This window comes from Pecten maximus, chromosome 2 (genome assembly GCF_902652985.1).
Source record: "Pecten maximus chromosome 2, xPecMax1.1, whole genome shotgun sequence".
NCBI classification, from domain to species: Eukaryota; Metazoa; Mollusca; class Bivalvia; order Pectinida; family Pectinidae; genus Pecten; species Pecten maximus.
Window position 1 is genome coordinate 46,341,393 of NC_047016.1, and position 22,007 is coordinate 46,363,399.

At 36.5% G+C, this 22,007-nt stretch overlaps 1 protein-coding gene across 1 annotated transcript in view; it reads left to right on the plus strand.

Annotated features, from left to right (window-relative positions):
• Positions 1-22,007, plus strand: part of LOC117322275 (contactin-like) — a 32,406-nt gene that overhangs the window by 6,886 nt on the left and 3,513 nt on the right. Inside the window, exons 7-23 of the mRNA XM_033877085.1 lie at positions 128-306; positions 1,265-1,421; positions 2,330-2,425; positions 2,734-2,967; positions 4,007-4,115; positions 6,003-6,202; positions 6,806-7,081; positions 7,619-7,918; positions 8,048-8,214; positions 8,509-8,635; positions 9,999-10,166; positions 10,651-10,895; positions 16,016-16,117; positions 18,534-18,684; positions 19,205-19,326; positions 20,118-20,307; positions 20,888-21,003. Of these exons, the coding sequence (XP_033732976.1) occupies positions 128-306; positions 1,265-1,421; positions 2,330-2,425; positions 2,734-2,967; positions 4,007-4,115; positions 6,003-6,202; positions 6,806-7,081; positions 7,619-7,918; positions 8,048-8,214; positions 8,509-8,635; positions 9,999-10,166; positions 10,651-10,895; positions 16,016-16,117; positions 18,534-18,684; positions 19,205-19,326; positions 20,118-20,307; positions 20,888-21,003 (2,939 nt within the window). The remainder of the gene's footprint in view (positions 1-127; positions 307-1,264; positions 1,422-2,329; positions 2,426-2,733; positions 2,968-4,006; positions 4,116-6,002; positions 6,203-6,805; positions 7,082-7,618; positions 7,919-8,047; positions 8,215-8,508; positions 8,636-9,998; positions 10,167-10,650; positions 10,896-16,015; positions 16,118-18,533; positions 18,685-19,204; positions 19,327-20,117; positions 20,308-20,887; positions 21,004-22,007) is intronic.

Sequence of the window (22,007 nt, forward strand, 5' to 3'; positions counted from 1 at the left end):
AATTCCTCTTCTGAAGTCATTGTGTTACACAAATCTATTGTATGTAATGACTTGTACAGACATCACCATCACACAGACACTCTTCCTTTATTAAAGTAAATTTGTCTTTATGATTGGTTTTTCTCAGAATATGGCCAAGTGGTGTCTAATCTAGATGACATCATGTTTGGACCACAGATGACACTTCAGCCACAGAGTGTTATCGTGGTTTCCCGGGCAACCAAGGCTATCCTGGAATGTCGTGCCATTGGCAACCCTCGTCCTGATTTTACCTGGTACAAGGCTGTCAATGGCTCAGAGTTGAAGGTAAGTCTCTGGCCATTCGGAGGCCAGGGTTGTTGTAGGAACATGAATAACAAAGTCAAATTCTGTTAATATTAGTCAGATGTTGATGCCGTAAGAAATAATTCTGATGCGTGTTGGCTTCAATAGGGAGGGTGGAAGTGCTGATTTTGGCCATTTTAGAAATATGTAGTTGTGGACTTGTAGTATTTGGACAAATTATATCATATATGGATTGAATAGATTTTTTTAATTTTCATTGCGCAGTAGCGCGCCTCGGAGGATATGTAGCTAGCTACTGGTATTCATAGCCGCAATGAAAATTAAAAAAATCTATTCAATTCATATATTTACATAACCTTGATTTAAAAATTTTATATCGAGAAAACGAGAAATTTTATTAAAAAGAAAAATTTGTCATGTATACGACGAAACGCCAAATTATTAGAACAGCCGGGAGATCCCGCCTATGCACTACGCCATTGTTTTAATGTCGTTTCGCATTTTCCGGTCTTTTTTGTTTAATTTTGTATAAAACAAAAAGAAAGAAGTATTAAAGTAAAAATAATATTAAATACAATCATTCAATATTTTTAACACTTATCTCGTACCAACGTTATCGATTCAAGGGAAGCTACTCTTTCCTGTCTTACTGTCGATGGCGTATTAATATGACGCGATTAATCAGGTGATTTGCACGAGAGACAATGTTTTCATACGGTTTTCATAGTGTATTCATGGTCATATGTTTGTTGTTTTCACTTGGTATGTTCATATCAGCAAACCACATTAGGAATGTAAATATATCAATATGTCAATAATCATGTTTAGGGATGTCTGAGCTATTTTTTCTATCTTCATACATTACCTTAATATATTTATGCAGAAGAAGCTTTATTGATGATGATGACAACAACAACGACAAATATTATGATCAATGATGATGATGATGATAATGATGAGGATTTTTTTATTATGACAGATTACCTCCAAAGATGATGATCGTTTTACACTGACCAATGGAAAGTTGACAATCCAGAATCCTAACGAAGATGTGGATGCTAATGACCGTTACCAGTGTATAATAGAGAACAAATATGGCAAGATCTTTAGTGATCCTGTGTCCCTGGCATTTGGCTGTAAGTCTTCAAAAGAAAATTCTCTATAGATTTTACCATCAATGTTAAAGGAAAAGTAATTCTGTAATCTTTATCTGTTTCATAAAATGATGATATGAGTTTAGAAACTTTGAGATAGAAAATATTTTGACACATGAAGAGGTAGGTAACAGCTATCTGGCATATTTAGTAAGACAAATATTCCTTATTGTATACTAACATATTCAAATAATTATTCTATTAAGCATAATATAATTTTTCATTGAAATGTTGCGTTAAATTATAATAACAATGTCAAATTATGATTGCTCTAATTGTATTCATCACTAATAAAGTTAGTGTTAAAATTCAGTAATATCTGATATACTAAAATGTTAGTGCCTTTACTATGGTCTGTAGAACATCTGTGTAGGATTATAACACTTGTATTTTCACTGCTCTGTTCTTTTTTGTATACTTGTTGCTGTGTTTTTGTCACTGTTCAATTTTCAGTGCTTGTTTCTGTGATTCTGTCACTGTTCAATTTTCAGTGCTTGTTTCTGGTATTTTGTCACTGTTCAATTTTCAGTGCTTGTTTCTGGTATTTTGTCACTGTTCAATTTTCAGTGCTTGTTTCTGTGTTTTTGTCACTGTTCAATTTTCAGTGCTTGTTTCTGTGTTTTTGTCACTGTTCAATTTTCAGTGCTTGTTTCTGTGTTTTTGTCACTGTTCAATTTTCAGTGCTTGTTTCTGTGTTTTTGTCACTGTTCAATTTTCAGTGCTTGTTTCTGTGTTTTTGTCACTGTTCAATTTTCAGAGCTTTGATTCTCCAGTAACATGACTGGATTATAAGTGATTCTAGAGAATTTCTTTTGAATAAATGCTTGAGAACATGACATTGATTGACTATTGGTAGAGTTATAACCTGACTAAAATGCTTGTGTTTTCAGTCTTGGGAGACTTTTCTAATGTACAGGATGCCCCTGTGTATGCCTTTGCTTATGATGGAGCTGTGATCAAGTGTAGCAACATTAAATACAAACCAGGTAACCATTTCTCTTACTGTAGAGAACTTCCAAGATTTATTGTCAGGATTGGTTCTTTTTCAGTTAGATTAAATGAGAAATGTAAAGTCTTGATTCAGTCAAAATTTAAATACTATGATATAAAATTGTATATAAGATTTATGAATTAAGGAATTCCATAGATAGAAATAAAATTACATGAATTTGGAAAATATCAAGTGAAATATTTTCATTTTGGAGAATTCAAAGGAATCAGAATAATATGAAATATTCTGAATTGAAATGAAGCTGACATTTTGAAGAGATAAAGACACAGTCTTTCGTTACAGCTGCAGTATTTAACTGGCAGAGAGGGGAGAAGCGAGAATATATCTTCGCCTCCACCACACCCTATACCTTCATCTCGAGTAACGGTCAGCTCTACTTCTCTGAGGTGACCAGAGTGGACGAGGGAGACTACTACTGCCAAATCACACTGACCGCTCTGTCTGGAACCGCTCTAGGGACATCGCAGGCTCCGAGTAAAACCAGTCTTGTCATCACTCTTAGTATTATAGATCAAGGTGAGTTGTGTTACTAGGGAAGTATGTCAAGGTGAGTCAGTGTTACTAGGGTTATAGGTCAAGGTTAGTCAGTGTAATTAGGGTAATAGGTCAAGGTGAGTCAACATTACCAAGGGAGTAGGACATGGTGAGCTGTATTACTAGGGTTATAGGTCAAGGTGAGTCCGTGTAATTAGGGTTATAGGTCAAGGTGAGTCAGCATTACTAAGGGAGTAGGACATGGTGAGCTGTATTACTAGGGTTATAGGTCAAGGTGAGTCCGTGTAATTAGGGTTATAGGTCAAGGTGAGTCAGCATTACTAAGGGAGTAGGACATGGTGAGCTGTATTACTAGGGTTATAGGTCAAGGTGAGTCCGTGTAATTAGGGTTATAGGTCAAGGTGAGTCAGCATTACTAAGGGAGTAGCTCAAGGTGAGTCAGTTTAACAAGGTTTATAGGTCAAGGTGAGTCAGTGTAATTAGGGTTATAGGTCAACGTGAGTCAACATTACCAAGGGAGTAGGACATGGTGAGCTGTATTACTAGGGAAGTAGGTCAAGGTGAGTCAGTGTTACTAGGGTTATATGTCAAGGTGAGTCAGTGTAATTAGGGTTATAGGTCAAGGTGAGTCAGTGTTCCTAGGGTCATAGGTCAAGGTGAGTCAGTGTTACTAAGGTTATAGGTCAAGGTGAGTCAGTGTTCCTAGGGTCATAGGTCAAGGTGAGTCAGTGTTACTAAGGTTATAGGTCAAGGTGAGTCAGTGTTACTAGGGTTTTAGGTCAAGGTGAGTCAGTGTTATTAGGGGAGTAGGTCATGGAAAATCAATGTTACTATATAATAGGTTTAAAGAGTAGTATGAATTAGTGTTTATGGGGGTAAAGGTCATGGCATTGTATATCACATATGGGCTTAACCTCTACTAACATACATGTACATGTTATGTTACTTATTTATTAACAACTGTGGAAAATATCTACTTTTATATATAAGTCACACATACAAAATGAGGACCATTATTACATCGCATACAATTGTTAGGTGAATTTCGTATTTTCAACAGCTGCCAAAACTGACTGGGGACCTGTCATCCAGGATGATTTCATAGCTGTGTTCCCACAGCCTCCTCTGAAGGGCCAGGATGTTCGATTGGAGTGCTTCGCTTATGGATCGTAAGAGTTCTTGTTAAAATAGCTTACATACTTACGTTCAAAGGGTGATGGTAGCAAATTCTATACAATTTTAATTTTCCCAATTATTGTCATGTAAACAATTGACATAGGTACCAAACATAGATTTTAAAGGTAGGAAAAGATTACCATGAATAGAACAATATTCCTTTGATATGATATGCAGACAAACTAAAATATGATTTGTTTATGCAAAAATATTGAACACATCCATTTATTTGAAGGATCATTGGTATTCTTGACACATCAATTCCATGGGTCTATCACTTGTGTTTTATTTTATTTTTAGCCCACCATCATCAGATGGTGGGCTATTCAAATTGCCTTTCGTCCGTCGTCCGTCGTCCGTCGTTCCGTCCGTCCGTTAACAATTCTTGTTACCGCTATTTCTGAGAAAGTACTGAAGGGATCTGTCTCAAATTTCATATGTAGGTTTCCCTTGGTGCCTAGTTATGCATATTGCATTTTGGGACCGATCAGAAAACAACATGGCCGACAGGCAGCCGTCTTGGATTTTGACAATTGAAGTTTGTTATCGCTATTTCTCGAAAAGTACTGAAGGGATCTTTCTCAAATTTCATATGAGGGTTCCCCTTGGTGCCTATTTATGCATATTGCATTTTGGGACCAATTGAAAAACAACATGGCCGACAGGCAGCCATCTTGGATTTTGTTAGTTGAAGTTTGTTACCGCTATTTCTCAGAAAGTACTGAAGGGATCTTTCTAAAATTTCATATGTAGGTTCCCCTTGGTGCCTCGTTATGCATATTGCATTTTGAGACCAATTGGAAAACAACATGGCCGACAGGCAGCCATCTTGGATTTTGACAATTGAAGTTTGTTATCGCTATTTCTCAGAAAGTACTGAAGGGATCTTTCTAAAATTTCATTTGTAGGTTAGCCTTGGTCCCAAATTAAGCAAATTCCATTTTTGGACCAGTTAGAAAACAACATGGCCGACAGCTTCTATCTTGGATTTTGACAATTTAAGTTTGTTATCGCTATTTTACAGAAAGTACTGAATGGATCTTTCTCAAATTTCATATATATGTTCCCCTTGGTGCCTAGTTAGGCATATTGCATTTTGAGACCAATCGGAAAACAACATGGCCGACAGGCAGCCATCTTGGATTTTGACAATTTAAGATTGTTATCGCTATTTCTCAGAAAGTACTGAAGGGATCTTTCTCAAATTTCATATGTAGTTTGCCCTTGGTGCTTTGTTATGCATATTGCATTTTGAGACTAATCAGAAAAGAACATGGCTGTCAGGCAGCCATCTTGGAATTTGACAATTGAAGTTAAATTTTGTTATTGCTATTTCTCAAAGTACTGAAGGGATCTTTCTCAAATTTCATTTGTAGGTTCCCCTTGGTCCCAAGTTAAGCATATTCCATTTTTGGACCAGTTAGAAAATAACATGGCTGACAGGCAGCCATCTGGGATTTTGACAATTGAAGTTTGTTATCGCTATTTCTTAGAAAGTACTGAAAGGGAGCTTTCTAAAATTTCATATGTAGGTTCCCCTTGGTCCCTGGTATTGCATTTTGGGACCAATCCGAAAACAACATGGCCGACAGACAGCCATTATCGCTAAATCTTAAATTTTATATACAGGTTCCCCTTGTTTGAATAGTACTAAATGGCTGTTTCTGAATTGACACAGATTAGTAAGACTTAGAGGAAGGGAAAAGTAGAGAAAAGATCAATCTGACATGGAACCTATAAAGGTCATTCAATGGTGGGCGCCAAGATCCCTCTGGGATCTCTTGTTATTGATAATAATCAAGAAATAGCTGTTTGAGTGACAGCTAGACCTGGGTATGTGGTGTTAATACAAATTTTTGCTGTTATTTATTTTCCCCCAGGGCCCAGAACTACATTGATATGTGGCACTACAGCTGGAGTAGAGAAGGCCAGCCGATGCCAGAGACAGCTAAGTACGAGAACTTCCACCGTATTCTGATCATCATGAACGCTCGTTTAGAGGATCAGGGCAACTACACTTGTTTGGTTCGTCGTGGCAATAAGGCAGCTGACAGTAAAACACTCTATCTTAGACTGGAGGGTAAATATTTATTATTGATTAAGATATTTTGGCATGGAGAATTTTGTCTAAATTGCATTTTTCAAGGGTAGATACTACAAACACTGGTATAAAAAAAAAAATTGACAAACATTTTAAGTCAGGAAGCCCAAACACCCTGCCCCATGTTTCACACAAAATATTCAGCTTGGGATCCTCCATCTTGAATATCAGATACTAGAATTAAAGGGAAAATGTAAATCTATGTTCTGAAAATTTCTGTGTTGAATATTGAACATGGCAGTTATATTGACATTTTAAATACTGGCCTTTTCACACATTTAGTACCCAGCAGGGGCCGCAGTGGCCGAGTGGTTAAGGTGTCCCGACACTTTATCACTAGCCCTCCACCTCTGGGTTACGAGTTCGAAACCTACATTGAGCAGTTGCCAGGTACTGACCGTAGGCCGGTGGTTTTTCTCCGGATACTCCGGCTTTCCTCCACCTCACAAATCTGGCATGTCCTTAAATGACCCTGGCTGTTAATAGGACAAAAACAAACAAAATTAGTACCAACTACACCAAAATTAAACTGATGAAATCCTGATTAACTATGCTTATGATGTTGTTTGTGTTGTATTTTAGCGAAGCCTTATTTCATTCTGGGACTACAGAATCAACACGTTGATGTTGGTGGTCAGTTGACATGGCGCTGTGAGGCTAATGGCTATCCTTCTCCTGTGTACCAGTGGTATAAAAATGGCATCCCACTGACCAATTCGGACGATGGACAGATGACCATCACTGGAAACAATCTGGTTATTCGGTCCTTAGACAGGAATCAACACGATGGCATGTACCAGTGCAGCGCCACCAATGTCCATGGAACCAGTTTTAGTTCTGCACAACTTCGAGTTCTGGGTGAGTAATGCATGGTTTTAGCTTTCAACTTTCACATCATTGTTAACTTATAAAGTTAAAATGGAGAAAAAAGTTTTGAATGCAAATTTTTGGTAATCCTTCTTTTCATTTAGATCCTTTTGATCAATAATGGCTTCAGGCTGCTGATTTATAACATTGATGTTCTTTTCACATTTAACATTTTTATTACAGAAATTAAACTGCAAATCACAATATATATTTGTTTGATATGTAGGGGGCCGCGGTGGCCGAGTGGTTAAGGTGTACCGACACTTTATCACTAGCCCTCCACCTCTGGGTTGCGAGTTCGAAACCTACGTGGGGCAGTTACCAGGTACTGACCGTAGGCCGGTGGTTTTTCTCCGGGTACTCCGGCTTTCCTCCACCTCAAAAACCTAGCACGTCCTTAAATGACCCTGGCTGTTAATAGGATGTTAAACAAAAACAAACCAAACCAAAGTACAGGTCCATTTTAATTGAAATGAATATCTGAGCATAGATGTCACACATTTTCTGAAGTCTTTGATATCCTTTCAGGTTTTCCTCCAACATTTGCCAAGTATCCGATGATAGATGAATTCATTGGAGCATTAAACGGCAACCTGACAGTTGTATGTCGACCCGAGGCTGCTCCCAAGGCAACCATCACATGGCTCAAGAACGGCGGCAACATGAACCTACGGGTTTCTTCGTCAGAGACGGGGGACCGTTTGAGAGTCCTACCAAACGGATATCTCTACATGACACAGCTAAACTATGGTGACAACGGCTTGTACACGTGTGTGGCGGAAAACTCCCTGGGAAAAGCAACTAGTTCAGGCCGACTTACCATTAAACGTAAGTATCACTGTATCATTTGTGTATCACATTTGTATTTTATATACTTTTTGAATTTTGAAATGTTTTTGAGAAGTTTTAAACACATACTGTGCTTATTTTAATGATTTTCAATGTGTTGTTTTATAGAGGGTACTGTGATATCCCGCGGCCCACCACCAACTACCAAAGTTGTGATGAACGAAACAGCATTCCTCCCGTGTGAGGCCTCGTTTGATGTTAACCTTGACCTTGTGTACGTGTGGAAGTTCAACGGCCACAACATAGATCCGGAGGAGACTTCCCATTACAAAACCGTAAGTGGACAAGGTACCTCTTTATCAAAATATCAGATACACATACAGAAGATGCATTGACGCTTGTGCAGTGAATTGTTTCCTTAAAATGTTTTAAAACTACTGGTCCTGAACTTGGATCGACAGTCCCTTAGCCAAGGGAAATTATCATGTGATTAAAACTGTTCCAACACCCTTTTTGATAATTCACAAAGTGAAACAGAAGTTTGTCTACACTGCTCAATTTTAATCATACAAGTTGAAATAAACTATTTTAATGAACATACAGGATATTGGGCCTCTTGCTTTTTACAGGCAATGACTCCAAACCTAAAGGGCTTGTATATTCAGAGTGTACTCTTCAAACACCAGGGACAGTATGAGTGTGTTGCTAAAACTCCACTCAACCAGGATACATCTTTAGGCTTTTTGGAGGTTCTTGGTAAGTTACAATAGCACCATTTACTCCAGTTATATTTTAAGCCGTTTTCAAACACTATGCTAAACATTGTTAGCTCACCTGCTTCAAGGGACCTGGAAGCTTTATAATGCCATGGCACAACGTCTGAGTCCGTCGTCTGTCCATCAACATTTCCTTTTAATTGCCACTAGTCCTGGACAACTGAATGTATTTTGATGAAATTTGGTCTGGAGCAGTATTTGGCAAAAGAGATATATAATGTGTATAAATGGATGGTGTGGTATCTTCGGGACCAGTTGGGCAAGGCCCAATAGAGGAAATTGAGAGAAATCCTTTAAATCACTACTTGTCCTGAACGACTGAATGAAATTTGATGAAATTTTGTCTGGAGCATTATTTGGCAAGGGAGATATAATGTTGTATAAATGGAGAATGTGGCTTCCATGGGGCCAGAGAGGCGGGCCCAATAGGGGAAATTGAGGTCAATGCTTTAAATTGCTACTTGTCTTGAATGATTGAATGGATTTTGTTGAAATTTAGTCCCGAGTATTATTGGGCAAATGAGATCTAATGTCTTAAAATTGGATGGTATGGGTCCCTTTGGGCCAGAGAGAAGGTTAATAGAGGGAATATTGCAAAAAAAGAAAAAAATTCTTCTTCTTAAAGAATGAAGACTGACAGGATTTGGTCCATATTTGGTTTGAACCATAGTTGGTAGAAAAAAAATATGAGGTAACTTATAATATTTTAACATGATAACTCAATTATCTAGATGAGCAATCCATGTCCTCTGGGCCTTTTGTTTTAAAGATTCTGACACTGAAATCAAATTCAGGAGGCATATCATGCATTTTCAAAAATCAACATGTGAAAAAAGTAACACATGAAAAAATCAACATGTGAAAAAAGTAACAAATGAAAAAATCAACATGTGAAAAAAGTAACAAATGAAAAAATCAACATGTGAAAAAAGTAACAAATGAAAAAATCAACATGCATATTATACAGATATAGGTATTTTTTTTATCAGTAAATAGTTCTAAGGTGTCTGGTTCTTTTGATATCATCCTATAAGGGCATGATAATTATAAACTATAAAAGTCAATATCTTGATGAAACTTACAATTATTGACAGATTTGTAAGTACATAATGTAACTCAAAAGTATAACTTCCAGCGATACATTCATTACATAGAAGTGGGTGGCAGCTTTACCTCAGTCATTGTTCAAGTGCTGAATTCTACGAAAAAACGTTTGTTTACAACAATCTTGCTGCAAGAGTAAATTAGGATACTTTGTTTTGTGAAATCAATGACGTATTATAGTTATGATGGGTGTCAAAAGCACATTTTTGCAACAAACATTTTGAATGGTCAATTTCTAGGACCCCCTGGAGAACCTGCCGGAGTGTTTGGAGATTCCAAGACCGTGACCTCCTACTCCATTCGCTTACACTGGTTTCCAGGCCACGAGAATGGACGCTCCATTAACTTCTACCTCATCCAGTCGGAGATGGAGTATGATCCGGGAGTGTGGAGAAATGAGGTCCAGAGTAAGTACAAATCAAAAGAAAGTCCCGTCTGAGTGTGAGGTGTCAGAAACCATAAACCCTTATCTAAGGCAGGTATATCAATCTAACATGAGATAAAATTTCTGACATGAGACTAATAAAACGTTTTGTTTTATAGGCTCAGTAGAATAAAAAAAATTGTAACTTGTTTCAGAGATTTCATATGAAGTGGAGGTTAGTATGAGATCCTGTTTATCACATGACTTAGGTATTTTTCAGAAATATTGGTGAAAACAGTGTTTTGTCAGACTGGTATGAAATCTTATATTTTCTCTTTATTCTTCCTTCTGTAGGAAGTTATGACTGACAACTGAAACAATGGAACCGACAGCTGGTCAAAACACCATGTGTTATCACTACTGTGTTCATGACACAGTTTCTATGTAATGGGTGTTTATTTCTCACAAAGAACAGTGATCTGTAATATAATTGGAAACATGATCATAAATTTACTTACTGCTTTCAGATATCCCCGACATAGAGACCATTGTTCCCACCACTGAAGACAATGACATGCATAGTTATGTGGTGACGGGCCTACGCCCTGGCAATGGGTATCGCTTCCGTGTCCAGGCGGTCAACGCCTTTGGGTATGGAGAGTTCAGCATTCCTTCTGATGTCTACCAGACTAACCCAGCCCCACCGTCTGTCGCACCGTCCAACATCCGCGGGGGAGGAGGCAGTGTGGGGGATCTCACAATGAGATGGGATGTAAGTTCTTGTAAAGTTTATAAGTTTGGTGGGATCAAATATGAACAAAACTAAGCTTCCGTTATAGTTATGCGAGTTACTGTATTTCACAAATCATCTTATGATATATAAATATTTGTGTTTTCATACCAACAACTGGGCACTCTTTGTGGCTCCTTGTTATATATAGATAATCACAATAATTTAAACTGACACTATACTGTTATACATCTGCGTCATTCATTTCATAGATACAAAATATTTAAAATTCACCTTTAGCGCAGTCATTTATAGTCTACTTTAAACAGGTAGAAATCAGAAATGGTCAATACGTATTTGTTGTCTATATTATGTCATTCTAGTCTGTGAATCGGTACCAGAATGGTGATATTTACGTTAATGATCATGTTTGTGGATATTTATATCTCAACCTTGTTATGACATTACAGAAAACATAACATAGTGCCTTTCTAACTAGGAAATTGATGTGGTAAAGCATCATGAAATCAGTCGAAGATTGAAAGTGCTAATACTCAAGTCTACGTGTTAATTTATTTTGATATATACAAATGTATACAAGAATGTAGAAATACAATTGTAATTTTACATTAACTACATTGAATTAGTTTTGAATTACTGATTGTAGTAGAACAGTAAGAGATGACGATTCCTTTGTTGGGTTATAGAATTACTGATTGTAGTAGAACAGTAAGAGATGATAGTTTCTGTGTTGGGTTATAGAATTACTTATTGTAGTAGTACAGTAAGAGATAATGATTCCTCTGTTGGGTTATAGAATTACTGATTGTAGTAGAACAATAAGAGATGACGATTCCTCTGTTGGGTTATAGAATTACTGATTGTAGTAGTACAGTAAGAGATAATGATTCCTCTGTTGGGTTATAGAATTACTGATTGTAGTAGTACAGTAAGAGATAATGATTCCTCTGTTGGGTTATAGAATTACTGATTGTAGTAGAACAGTAAGAGATGACGATTCCTGTGTTGGGTTATAGAATTACTGATTGTAGTAGCACAGTAAAAGATAATGATTCCTCTGTTGGGTTATAGAATTACTGATAGTAGTAGAACAGTAAGAGATAATGGTTTCTCTATTGGGTTATAGAATTACTGATTGTAGTAGAACAGTAAGAGATGACGATTCCTCTGTTGGGTTGTAGAATTACTGATTGTAGTAGAACAGTAAGAGATAATGGTTTCTCTGTTGGGTTATAGAATTACTGATTGTAGTAGAACAGTAAGAGATGATGATTCCTCTGTTGGGTTATAGAATTACTGATTGTAGTAGAACAGTAAGAGATGACGATTCCTCTGTTGGGTTGTAGAATTACTGATTGTAGTAGAACAGTAAGAGATGATGGTTTCTCTGTTGGGTTATAGAATTACTGATTGTAGTAGAACAGTAAGAGATGACGATTCCTTTGTTGGGTTATAGAATTACTGATTGTAGTAGAACAGTAAGAGATAACGATTCCTCTGTTGGGTTATAGAATTACTGATTGTAGTAGAAAAGTAAGAGATAACGATTCCTCTGTTGGGTTATAGAATTACTGATTGTAGTAGTACAGTAAGAGATGACGATTCCTCTGTTGGGTTATAGAATTACTGATTGTAGTAGAACAGTAAGAGATAACGATTCCTCTGTTGGGTTATAGAATTACTGATTGTAGTAGTACAGTAAGAGATGACGATTCCTTTGTTGGGTTATAGAATTACTGATTGTAGTAGTACAGTAAGAGATAACGATTCCTCTGTTGGGTTATAGAATTACTGATTGTAGTAGAACAGTAAGAGATGACGATTCCTCTGTTGGGTTATAGAATTACTGATTGTAGTAGAACAGTAAGAGATAATGATTCCTCTGTTGGGTTATAGAATTACTGATTGTAGTAGAACAGTAAGAGATAATGATTTCTCTGTTGGGTTATAGAATTACTGATTGTAGTAGAAAAGTAAAAGATAATGATTCCTCTGTTGGGTTATAGAATTACTGATTGTAGTAGAACAGTAAAAGATAATGATTCCTTTGTTGGGTTATAGAATTACTGAGTGTAGTAGTACAGTAAGAGATAATGATTCCTCTGTTGGGTTATAGAATTACTGAGTGTAGTAGAACAGTAAAAGATAATGATTCCTCTGTTGGGTTATAGAATTACTGATTGTAGTAGAACGGTAAGAGATGACGATTCCTCTGTTGGGTTATAGAATTACTGATTGTAGTAGAACAGTAAGAGATGACGATTCCTCTGTTGGGTTATAGAATTACTGAGTGTAGTAGAACAGTAAGAGATAATGATTCCTCTGTTGGGTTATAGAATTACTGATTGTAGTAGTACAGTAAGAGATGATGATTCCTCTGTTGGGTTATAGAATTACTGATTGTAGTAGAACGGTAAGAGATGACGATTCCTCTGTTGGGTTATAGAATTACTGATTGTAGTAGAACAGTAAAAGATAATGATTCCTCTGTTGGGTTATAGAATTACTGAGTGTAGTAGAACAGTAAAAGATAATGATTCCTCTGTTGGGTTATAGAATTACTGATAGTAGTAGAACAGTAAGAGATAATGGTTTCTCTATTGGGTTATAGAATTACTGATTGTAGTAGAACAGTAAAAGATAATGATTCCTTTGTTGGGTTATAGAATTACTGATTGTAGTAGAACAGTAAGAGATAACGATTCCTCTGTTGGGTTATAGAATTACTGATTGTAGTAGTACAGTAAAAGATAATGATTCCTCTGTTGGGTTATAGAATTACTGATTGTAGTAGAACAGTAAGAGATAATGATTCCTCTGTTGGGTTATAGAATTACTGATTGTAGTAGAACAGTATGAGATAATGGTTTCTCTGTTGGGTTATAGAATTACTGATTGTAGTAGCACAGTAAGAGATAACGATTCCTCTGTTGGGTTATAGAATTACTGATTGTAGTAGTACAGTAAGAGATAATGATTCCTCTGTTGGGTTATAGAATTACTGATTGTAGTAGAACAGTATGAGATGACGATTCCTCTGTTGGGTTATAGAATTACTGATTGTAGTAGTACAGTAAGAGATAATGATTCCTTTGTTGGGTTATAGAATTACTGAGTGTAGTAGAACAGTAAGAGATAATGATTCCTCTGTTGGGTTATAGAATTACTGATTGTAGTAGAACAGTAAGAGATGACGATTCCTCTGTTGGGTTATAGAATTACTGATTGTAGTAGAACAGTAAGAGATAATGATTCCTCTGTTGGGTTATAGAATTACTGATTGTAGTAGTACAGTAAGAGATCATGATTCCTTTGTTGGGTTATAGAATTACTGAGTGTAGTAGTACAGTAAGAGATAATGATTCCTCTGTTGGGTTATAGAATTACTGAGTGTAGTAGAACAGTAAGAGATAATGGTTTCTCTGTTGGGTTATAGAATTACTGATTGTAGTAGAACGGTAAGAGATGACGATTCCTCTGTTGGGTTATAGAATTACTGATTGTAGTAGAACAGTAAAAGATAATGATTCCTCTGTTGGGTTATAGAATTACTGATTGTAGTAGAACAGTAAGAGATAATGATTCCTCTGTTTGGTTATAGAATTACTGATTGTAGTAGCACAGTAAGAGATGACGATTCCTCTGTTGGGTTATAGAATTACTGATTGTAGTAGAACAGTAAGAGATAATGATTCCTCTGTTAGGTTATAGAATTACTGATTGTAGTAGAACAGTAAGAGATAATGATTCCTCTGTTTGGTTATAGAATTACTGATTGTAGTAGCACAGTAAGAGATGACGATTCCTCTGTTGGGTTATAGAATTACTGATTGTAGTAGAACAGTAAGAGATGACGATTCCTCTGTTGGGTTATAGAATTACTGATTGTAGTAGAACAGTAAGAGATGATGATTCCTCTGTTGGGTTATAGAATTACTGATTGTAGTAGTACAGTAAGAGATGATGATTCCTCTGTTGGGTTATAGAATTACTGATTGTAGTAGAACAGTAAAAGATAATGATTTCTCTGTTGGATTAAAGAATTACTGATTGTAGTAGAACAGTAAGAGATAATGATTCCTCTGTTGGGTTATAGAATTACTGATTGTAGTAGTACAGTAAGAGATGACGATTCCTTTGTTGGGTTATAGAATTACTGATTGTAGTAGAACAGTAAGAGATAACGATTCCTTTGTTGGGTTATAGAATTACTGATTGTAGGAGCACAGTATGAGATGACGATTCCTCTGTTGGGTTATAGAATTACTGATTGTAGTAGAACAGTAAGAGATAATGATTTCTCTGTTGGGTTATAGAATTACTGATTGTAGTAGAACAGTAAAAGATAACGATTCCTCTGTTGGGTTATAGAATTACTGATTGTAGTAGAACAGTAAGAGATAATGATTCCTTTGTTGGGTTATAGAATTACTGATTGTAGTAGAACAGTAAAAGATAATGATTCCTCTGTTGGGTTATAGAATTACTGATTGTAGTAGAACAGTAAAAGATAATGATTCCTCTGTTGGGTTATAGAATTACTGATTGTAGTAGAACAGTAAGAGATAATGATTCCTCTGTTGGGTTATAGAATTACTGAGTGTAGTAGAACAGTAAGAGATGACGATTCCTTTGTTGGGTTATAGAATTACTGATTGTAGTAGAACAGTAAGAGATGATGATTCCTCTGTTGGGTTATAGAATTACTGATAGTAGTAGAACAGTAAAAGATAATGATTCCTTTGTTGGGTTATAGAATTACTGATTGTAGTAGTACAGTAAGAGATAATGATTCCTCTGTTGGGTTATAGAATTACTGATTGTAGTAGCACAGTAAAAGATAACGATTCCTCTGTTGGGTTATAGAATTACTGATTGTAGTAGAACAGTAAGAGATGATGGTTTCTGTGTTGGGTTATAGAATTACTGTTTGTAGTAGAACAGTAAAAGATAATGATTCCTCTGTTGGGTTATAGAATTACTGATTGTAGTAGTACAGTAAGAGATGACGATTCCTCTGTTGGGTTGTAGAATTACTGATTGTAGTAGAACAGTAAGAGATAACGATTCCTTTGTTGGGTTATAGAATTACTGATTGTAGTAGAACAGTAAGAGATGACGATTCCTTTGTTGGCTTGTAGAAACTACATCGTATAGACCACGGCGGACCAGGCATAGGTTACTTCCTGTACTGGAGACTGTACGACCCCAATCCTCTCCAAGATGGCGTCAAGTTCAACCATGTAAGTCATAATCTGGTCAGATCTTCAGTAAATTGTGGAATCTGTCTCCTCAATGAAGTTTTTTTTCTGTTTTGATTTTTTTTTCATTATCTTATTAATTATTTGTTGGTCCTTTATGCTCAAATTTTCATATTGAGGTTGTTTTGAGGAGGTAGACTGGCTGTCATTATCAATAAACATTTAACGTCACCTGGGCTGTCGGCTCCAGGTGATCGAATGGCGTAACTTACATGCCATCTGAATGTGTGGTTTTCAAAATGTTCTCAAAAACTTATAATAAGTGGAACTTAGAAGGAACCAATACCATGCTCTTGGTATGCAGGTATGAAATTATTGAAATGGGAAGCTTGCTTTAAGATTTGAGGACATTCATACTAGGGTGATGAACAAGGCGGCATAGAGGTACCTGGTAATTTTGATGTCTTTTAAAAATGAAAAATAAATTTTGTTATGGAGAACTGTATACAATGATCTTTTTCCTTTCATCTGGGTATGAAGAATACCTTGTTCATGTTCATTATTCCGTCTTTTCATAATGCAGAGTTGCATACATGCCATACTTTCAGGAGACCAATAAGGGAGATTGATGATTATTTTAAGGGAGTTTTGTCTAAAATAAGATTTGTGCGCGACATGAATATCAACATTTTTACTCAATTTTAAAGCAATAAACTAATTTTGAAAGTGATAAAGAATAATTATATTCATTTTGGGTATTAATAATATTGTATATGCAAACAACAAAAAGTTGTATAAGGTAAAAAATGCAATAAGTATACATAAGTTCACAGCTTTATGCATATTACGTAACAGCATTTGAAAAGGGTATATTATAATTACATGTAGCTAAATATTAAGACAAGCAAGTTAATCATTTATCAGTTTGAATTTTCTTAAAATTAGAAAGCTTGGTTCACTCTGAGGGAACACATCATTTGTAAAAATCACCATGAAATGTCCTGTGGGATCCCTTATGTTGGACCATTTAGATATAAAAATATTCCAAGTGTGCAAGTGTATACATGAAGTCATGAGAACTGAAGATGTTCATGTTAGGAGACTGCAGTAAATCTTATCACGATCATTCTAGATTTTGTATATTGTCTCTGTCATGGACGGTACAGTCATTGTAAACATCATGATTGACCACTACGACCAACAGATGTGCTAATTTTGATAGTTTTCTAAAAGAAAATATCGGATTTAATCTTGCTATCACTGATCCACGATACACATGTTATATGAAAAACACGTGTGATTTTGCGTCCGACCAGGCTCTCTATCAATTACCATCATCAAAGTATGGTCCAAAAAGAAAACAAACAATAATTCAAGTCTGTTAGCAAAGAGGGTTAAAGTTGTTTGTAAGCGACTTGCCTTAAATTTATTTCATGGTGATAGATATTCTAGCGCAAACATTACACTAGCCAGAGCTTCGTGTGAAAGCCGTGTCCAACAGGCGCCATTTTGATTGAGTGATCACGTGAACAGATGGATCACGTGATCGCTAAATTTAGCCAAATCTCATTAAATCTCGCGAGAAAAACTACTGAATTGTAAACAAAAATGGCGTCCGCAAAAATACCGGAGGGAATTACAAAATATGGGAATTTGGGCTCTCCTCCCGGGAGGTAATAAATGACTTGAAAATAAGGGAGATTTTGTCTCACGCCGGGAGGTATGGCATGTATGGAGTTGTGAGCGGGCATTGATTATCACATCATTGGTTTGCATGAAAAAATTACGTCATTTTGGTGTGGCCTGCAAGAAATGGGTATCACTACCTATGTCAGCAGCAGCGGTGTCAACAGCATCCGCACAGTAGTTTCAGTGAGATATTAGTTCCCTACAGCCAATCCTTATCGCAAGTGCTTACTTGGCATTGCTTTTCAGATTGAAGGTCAAAGGTCAAGGTCACTTACTGAAAATAGAAAATTTGTTTCAGTGAGATAACTCATGTTCCATTTGGCAGATCAAACTCAAACTTCATGCAGATCTGTCTTACCACAAGTGTTTGTTAGGGATTCCTCTTTAGGTCCAAAGGTCAAAGGTCAAGGTCACTGTTACTAGAAATAGAAAAAAAGGTTCCATGCAATAACTTTTAATCACCCAACTTTCTGCGCAGACAACACATTCCTTTGCTGTGGAATTCTTTTTTAACAAATGTATGACGTTAAACTCAAAAACAAATGACATAACAATCAACACCTGTTCATAAGAGTGGATAACTCAATATTAAGAAAAGACGGATCGGCACTCCTGTACTCCTTACATTAAGATGTAATGGCTGGTTGTCAGTAAATCAGGTCATGTTTGTAGAAATTTGTCTCCAAAATCAAAAAAGAGATTTCATGACATTTGATTTTATGTATGATTAATATATCTCCTGGTAAAACTGATGTTTGTTGTGTTTCAGAAACAAATAACAGACTACACAATTGAAGAATATGTAATGTTGGTTGGGGAAAACAACTTCTATCTCCAGTACGAAGTAAAAATACAGGCCTACAATAACTACGGCAGGGGACCTAATTCTACTGTGGTCCTTGTGTATTCTGCTGAGGGCAGTAAGTATTAGTTTGATGTTTTAGAACTTTATATGATGCTCTTGACTTCAAAATCATTATTAGATGGAAAAATTAGAAGTAAGAATACTTTATGACAGTGAAATGATTCACAGCGATTACGATGAATCACGATTTATAGACATCAATTCAATTCTCGATTCATTATGTCCGGATTTCGATTTACTTGGTTTCTACATGCTAGAATGAACGTTTGGTTTCTGTAAAAGCCAAGAGCTTTGTTTTGTGTATTATTTGTGAAAAAAAAATAAAAAAATCTAGGCTTAAATAATCAAATTCAAAAATAATCGAATCGTGAGGTAAGAATCGAAAATCGAATCGAATTGTGGGATACTTGAATCGTCACACACCTACTGCATGATAAACATATCAATGTCCAGTCGAAAGTGTTGGTCTAACAATTCATCTTGTGTATACATCACAGATTTGTTGATTTGCACGTGGTCATACCTTTTGTGACTTGCCAGACAGTTAATACGATGGTATGGTTGTCTGTTTGCAGTGCCGGTCGCAGCACCCCAAGGTATGTACTGTGATGGCTACAATGCCACGGCCATGACAGTCACATGGCAAACCGTACCAGACACCAGGGAGACCATGAAAGGGCGAGTCCGAGGCTACCAGGTACGTACCACACAACAGCTTGTTTGATTTGTATGTTCCTCTCGTCAAAATCAACCACACATTGTTGTTTGATGTATAATATATACCAATACTGGAAATTGCATGGCCATCCCAAGGAGTATTATCAGTCCCTGTAGGTGGTGGGGTGGCACAGTAGTAACACTCACCTTCTACCAAGGCGGCCTGGATTCGATTCCACGATGGAACGTGAAAAGCAAAATCTCATCAGATATGGTTCATATTTGTGTCATGGAATCATAGCATCAAGTAATACATCTGATTATATTCTGGTACTGGTCAGTCGATTTGAATTGGACACAATATTTCCTGTCTCGTTCCAATCAAGGTAATACCTTTAGAACCTGTCAACATATTTACACCATAGCATTATAACACCAAGTTCTTCATATAGGAGCGGGGATATGGACATAGCAAATATCAATCAAGACAGTAGCTTCTTAATTGTAATGAAAATGTCGGGTGGCACAGTGGAAACACACTTGCCTTTCACCAAGGCGGCCGGGGTTCGATTCCCCCATTGGACGTGAAAAGGTAAGAGGTCATCTGCCAGACTACATGGGTTTTCACCCGGGTACTCTGGTTTCCTCCCACAGTAAGACTCCTCGCCCGCTTCCATCCAGGACCGACAAGCGTGATTAATATAAGTCAATATAACTTGTTTCGCAATTGTTGTAAAATAAATGAAGTTTACAATGAAAATGTATCAGAAATCTAAGAATAAAATAGTCTATACAGGGCTGTGGTGTGATGAAATAATTTTTTGTGTCCAGGTAAACTACTGGTTCAGCGAGGATACCGACCCCGTATACAAACTCTACATCCGTTACCCAGGCCAAGTGGACGAGGTCGTAGTCATTGGGCTGTGGGATGACTCAAACTTCTGGTTTGAAGTCCAGGTCTACAACACCGCAGGGCTTGGACCTCTTAGTGAAAAGTTCATTCAGGAAACCCTCCATCTTGGTAAGTAAAGTTAGAAAATTATGTTAAAGTTTTGCATTTTTTTGTCTGTTCGTTTTTCTATATACAGTGTTTAAGTATGATAAATCAGGAGATATACATTGTATAGTGTATTGTAATACGATTTTGGTTTGTTGCTTCGTTTATAAGGGACATGACTCATTGAACCTCTATATAAAGGACACCTCTCTATAAAGGACACTTTTGCCTTGTCCCTTAGGTGTCCATTATACACAGGTTCGACTGTATTATCTTGTGCGGGCTCCATCTCCTACACTACTTGTAACTGGAACTTCATACTTTGGTCATTGGTTCAACTAGGTGAGATGGTGGGTCATGTGTAAAAAGTAGGCCTACATTTTGACCTTTGACCTACATCAAAGAAAAAGTTCATCCGGGCTCTATCTCCTACATTACTTGTCATATGAACATCATACTTGAGATATGAGTTCATCTTTCATTATAAATTTATCATCTGTGCATTCTTGGGGGACTATTTTTCTGCCGATCTTGTTTTTTTGTAACATCTACCATTCAATGTTTATTTGTTGAGATCCTGATCAATGTTGTATTGGTCTTTCAGCTCCCCAATTGTACCCACAGGAAGTGCATGTATACTCCCACGGAGCAAACAGCGTTCGGTTGACATGGCGAGGGGTCAGCACAGCTGTAGAAGAAGCTGTACTTTTGGGATATTATGTAATTAATTTCATTTCTACTTATTCATTTAGTTTGTTTTAAATTCTATAATTCAGTGTTTGTTAAATTGAAAATAATATAATTAAAATCTTGATACAGATCTAGAATTTAAAAGAATTAAAGATATTTAATACTAGAGAAAATGGTGCTGATAACATAGAAGTTCTGTGAACCTCTATTTCTGGAATCAATGCTGAATTTCGTGAGTTTAGATGATACAATTACAATTAACAGGATGGCAATACCTAGAGGATTTTTGGAAATATTTCTGGATGAAAATCAATCAACTCAATATTTGTGATGTGTAGGAGCTCTTCTGCTTATGTTATTCCTTAGGATTAGAGATTTTAACAGAATGAAAAGCAAATCTCGAGATTTGAATACTGTGCGGGTCATATCCACCTTGTAGTGGTTAAGAACTTCGGAAACATGTAGTCAGTAATAGCTTTTAAATGCAAGATAATAGGGGTTGGATTGTATGCAATATGATCAATGTTTGCAAATATTTCAAACTTGTATAGCATGTACTAATTCAAACAGTACATGAAAATAAACCTGTGTTGAATGCTGAAAGGTGCTAACTGTGTTATAATTTGCGATGTTGTTTTATGACTTGTGATAGATTTACCTATGGCCGGTATATAAACAGTATATGATAATCGGCCTGTGTTGAATGCTGACAGGTGCTAACTGTGTTATAATTTGCTGTTTTATGACTTGTGATAGATTTACCTATGGCCGGTATATAAACAGTATATGATAATCGGCCTGTGTTGAATGCTGACAGGTGCTAACTGTGTTATAATTTGCTGTTTTATGACTTGTGATAGATTTACCTATGGCCGGTATATAAACAGTATATGATAATCGGCCTGTGTTGAATGCTGACAGGTGCTAACTGTGTTATAATTTGCTGTTTTATGACTTATGATAGATTTACCTATGGCCGGTATATAAACAGTATATGATAATCGGCCTGTGTTGAATGCTGACAGGTCCTTACT